Source organism: Amphibalanus amphitrite, unplaced genomic scaffold (genome assembly GCF_019059575.1).
Source record: "Amphibalanus amphitrite isolate SeventyFive unplaced genomic scaffold, NRLGWU_Aamphi_draft 002334F_arrow, whole genome shotgun sequence".
Lineage (NCBI taxonomy): Eukaryota > Metazoa > Arthropoda > Thecostraca > Balanomorpha > Balanidae > Amphibalanus > Amphibalanus amphitrite.
Genome location: NW_024883803.1, coordinates 1 through 3,849, shown reverse-complemented (window position 1 = coordinate 3,849; position 3,849 = coordinate 1). Strand labels below are relative to the sequence as shown.

The following is a 3,849-nucleotide window of genomic DNA, read 5'->3' as shown; positions in this document are numbered from 1 at the left end:
AGTATATGCCGTTATGCTTCGTTAAGCTGGCAAAACTCATTTTTTCTGATAAAGTTCATTTGAAAATTAAAATTTTTAACATGGAAAGTCAATGGGAGCGTCTTTATTCCTCTATAACTTTTATCGTTAGTAATATATATAGGTGAAAAGTTAATATAATGTACAACTTTTGATGCTCTTTCCAACAATGTATAAAACGTCACTGCACGATGTGCCGTTTGTAAGAAAAGTTGTAAAAAAGCAGGGCTCGACTGTGACTTGAACCCAACCACATTAGAGTATACGAACAGGTGACGGGGATACCTCCCGTGTGCGGATGCGACACTGATTATTGCTAAATATTAGCAGTAGGCCGCCTGTGGGATGCCTTTACAAACCTTATATCTCTGCAACCACTGGACCGATTCACTCGCGGTCTTTTGTGTGGGATAGCTTCTTCCTTTCTTACACGTAGTGTGCTGTTCTCGATGCGTATGGGTGACCCCTAATGCACGTGCCACGTGCAAAACGAAGAGGTGTCAGTTCGGTAACAAGTCTAATAACTCTGTAGTTAGTTTGCCGATTGCGCTGATACTTGGCATGGATGTAGGCACCCGCCCCGCAATGCATTTCCATGTGTCACGGTTGGGGTGCCGCTGCACGTGCGCACGGGCAGGGTGACGCTTCCAGATCTCGAGAACGGCTGGGCCGATTGTGATCAAAGTTGGCACACCGTTAGGGCTCGGCGAGTAGGGTGCCGTGCACAAGTCAGTAAGTATGTATTTTCATGTGCCGCGGTTGGGGTGCAGCTGCACGTGCGCACGTGTAGGGGTCGTTTGCCGATCTTGGAAACGGCTGGGCCGATTCAGATTAAATTTGGTACATCGCTAGAAACCGGCGAATAGAGTGCCGTGCACAAGTCAATTGGGGCCCAGGCTGCACGTGCGCACGTGCAGGGTGTCGCTTCCAGATCTCAAAAACGGCGGGGTCGATTGCACTCAAATTTGGCACACCGCTATAGACCGGCGAATAGGGTGCCGTGCACGTCAGTTTGTAGCACACCCACTCCGGTCTGCACGTGCAAGACTCATCCTCTCGTTTGGCGGCGGGCGTTTTTGCTGCGTTTACAAAGGTGCTTGCTCAAACAACCTGCGGTCCCGCGATGCGGAGCCCAGCATCGCAGATGCTGGTACAATACTCGCCTGGTTTAAGGTGAATCAGAAAGAACAGATACCTATGTATGTATACATTATCCAACTCAGAGTAGTATTCGGACAAAGCAAATGACAGAGGCATCCACAAGCACACACCCTGGCTTCATAAAATTCATTGAATGGGTTAGCTTGTCTGTTATATAAGAGATTTATTTTCGGCTAATTGGTCCCTAACGGACAGAGATGCTTCCATTTTGGCTCATGAATCAATGAACCTCACGACTGCATCGTTTTGCCGAGGACAGGATACGAAATAATTCCTCCTACGTGCCAGGGCACGTGAACAAACCAATCAACAGCCAGTGCGACAAGAATAAATTAAAAGCTGACGGCATTCGACAAAGAGAAGAAACATCTGAAGAAACATTACTGTTACCGAATTACTACTACACGCCTCAGTACACCGCACATCACACGCATATCACTTGACTTTAAATAAAGTCTCGTCTTTCTCTAGCATTGAATTATTAACAGCGATATGCTTCATTGCGTTACCAACCTTGCCACGATATTTTTTATCACTGCGCATTTATTGGCGCTGAGATCATGAAAACGACTCGGTAGGCTATACTTACTTATTCCGAGAGAACTGCATCAAAATGTTAAGCCATTGCACTTACTCAACTACATACTATCCTCCTTGATATGTTGAAAACACAACCAAAATGTCAACCATAAAAGATGTAAACAACAATAACTAAGATACATATAAAACATTATCTTTACTTGTCACCCCAGAAGATCAGCCTAGCCCCTCAGCTCATACTGGCAAGCAAATAACCTATCTAAGCCGATAGTTAACCATCCCTAAGCCCTTCTCCGTCGAACAATCCGGTTCACTAACTCAGCTCAAGCCAGCTCAAATCACTCATTCTTGGGGCAGTCATTATCCATCCCTTAGCTCATTCGAATAACGCATTCCGTCACTGTTTCATCCCAGAAGCCGGGCCCCACCCAACAGCTTGGCCTATGACTTCTTGCCAACCATCAGCTCATCGAAGCAGCCTTTCTATCCCATCTCATCCTATCCTATCCCTCTTATCAGCCCTATCCCGCTCATCCTATCTCTCAACACATTTCAACCATTCCAACCCCTACGCTCTCTCATCCCATGTTATCCGCCTTCATCTCCCAGCTTATCCGAGCTACGCTATCTCATTCCAGCAATCTTATCCGCCCTCGTCTGCCAGCCTATCCGAGCAGCCGTGTTCCATTTCCTGCTAGCAGCAGCGGCTGACACCCGTCTGTGAGACACAGATCTGTGATGTTGAGGGTGCCGCAGGTACTGTAGACGGGTGGACCGAGCAGGGCATCCAGCCCGTAGGCCAGCAGGGAGCCCGTTGTGAGGCCCAGCGAGTAGCTGATGGTCATCACGTTACCTGGGGAGAGGGGGAGGTCAGGGAAGGTCAAATTGGTGGTGGTTATTGTAAGAAATACGTCAAATCAAGGCAGACCCAACGGGGCTAGGCGACTACAATAATGTGACGATAAGACGAAAACCGATGCATGATTTGGTTTTAATACGGAATTCTCTCGATTTTTCGTCAACCTGCAAATTAATTACCGGCAGTGCGTTGAGCTCCCCTTTCTGTCCGTCTATATCTCTTTCTGCTTCTCTCCATCCTCCTTTTCCTTTTCTTCATTTCCTTTCCTCTACCACCTCAGTCTATCCCTTCCACCCTCCCTCCCTCCCTCTCTCCCTTCCTCTCTCTCTCTCTCTCTCCTCTCTCTCTCTCTCTCCTCTCTCTCTCTCTCTCTCTCTCTCTCTCTCATTCGACCTCCCCCTTCCTCTTTAACTCACCACATAGCTCCCGGTTCTGATCGGCCACCTTGTTGGGTGCCAGGATCATTGGCAGACTTCCCACCAGTCCATTGCTCAGACCCAGCAGCAGACTGAACAGCATAGGCCATCCCTCCCACGAGAGGAGAGGGTCGGAGCGGGGCGCGGCGCAGAGAACCAGGGGAGGGATCAGGAGGAAACGGAGGGCCGAGAATGACACGAGCTGGGTTCGAGACCACTCGTAGGGTATCGAGGCCAGCACCTGGGGAGAGAGGGAGAGGGGAGGGTTAGATAAGAGAGAAGGGGAGCGAGGAACACGTCAAATGAATGTGAAGTGAACTGATCAGTGATTTTTTAAATTTCATGAAATTGTCAATAGCAGCAGTGTCCATTGACTATCGAAAACAAAATTTATCAAGATAATACGTTTTTATGCTTGAGACAATTCGGTGATTTTAATACCCCTCAACAAAACATTGAGAATGCCGTTTTTACTAGAACGTCTTAAATGGTGTGCTTCATTTTCCTATTCAAGTCCGACTTTCCTTCTCTTTCATTTCAGTCTACCCACCTTTCCGATGAAGTCCGAGGCGTTGAAGATAGCCATCAGCACGACGGGCATCCACGAGCCGAGCCGGCAGCTGTGCACCTCACTCTCAATTCCCGGAAACAGGCTCAGAGTGACCAGGTAGGCCAGTCCGATGGAGAGCTGTAGGGCCACACACGACGAACGGTGGCTGAGCGGGCCGCCGCGCCGCCTGAGAGAGAGAGAGAGAGAGAGAGAGAGAGAGAGAGAGAGAGAGAGAGAGAAGAGGGGAGAGAGAGGATGTAGATAGAGGAGATGAGGGAGAGAGCGAGGAGAGAGGGAGAGAGAGA

At 48.7% G+C, this 3,849-nt stretch overlaps 1 protein-coding gene across 1 annotated transcript; it reads right to left on the bottom strand.

Moving 5' to 3' along the window:
* Positions 1–1,201: 1,201 nt before the first annotated feature.
* On the bottom strand, positions 1,202–3,725 carry LOC122376823 (equilibrative nucleoside transporter 4-like). The gene is made up of 3 exons (XM_043356791.1): positions 3,545–3,725; positions 2,995–3,235; positions 1,202–2,572 (listed from the first exon to the last, which is right to left on the bottom strand). The coding sequence occupies exons 1-3, from the start codon at positions 3,593–3,595 to the stop codon at positions 2,385–2,387; spliced, it is 480 nt and encodes a 159-aa protein (XP_043212726.1). The 5' UTR covers positions 3,596–3,725; the 3' UTR covers positions 1,202–2,384.
* Between the last annotated feature and the right edge of the window lie 124 nt (positions 3,726–3,849).

Coding starts and splice junctions, on each gene's coding strand:
- LOC122376823 (XM_043356791.1), bottom strand. CDS start 3,595: ATGCCCGTCGTGCTGATGGCTATCTTCAACGCCTCGGACTTCATCGGA. Junction 3,236..3,544: donor CCTCGGACTTCATCGGAAAG/GTGGGTAGACTG, acceptor CTCTCTCCCCAG/GTGCTGGCCTCGATACCCTA. Junction 2,573..2,994: donor TCAGAACCGGGAGCTATGTG/GTGAGTTAAAGA, acceptor CCCTCTCCCCAG/GTAACGTGATGACCATCAGC.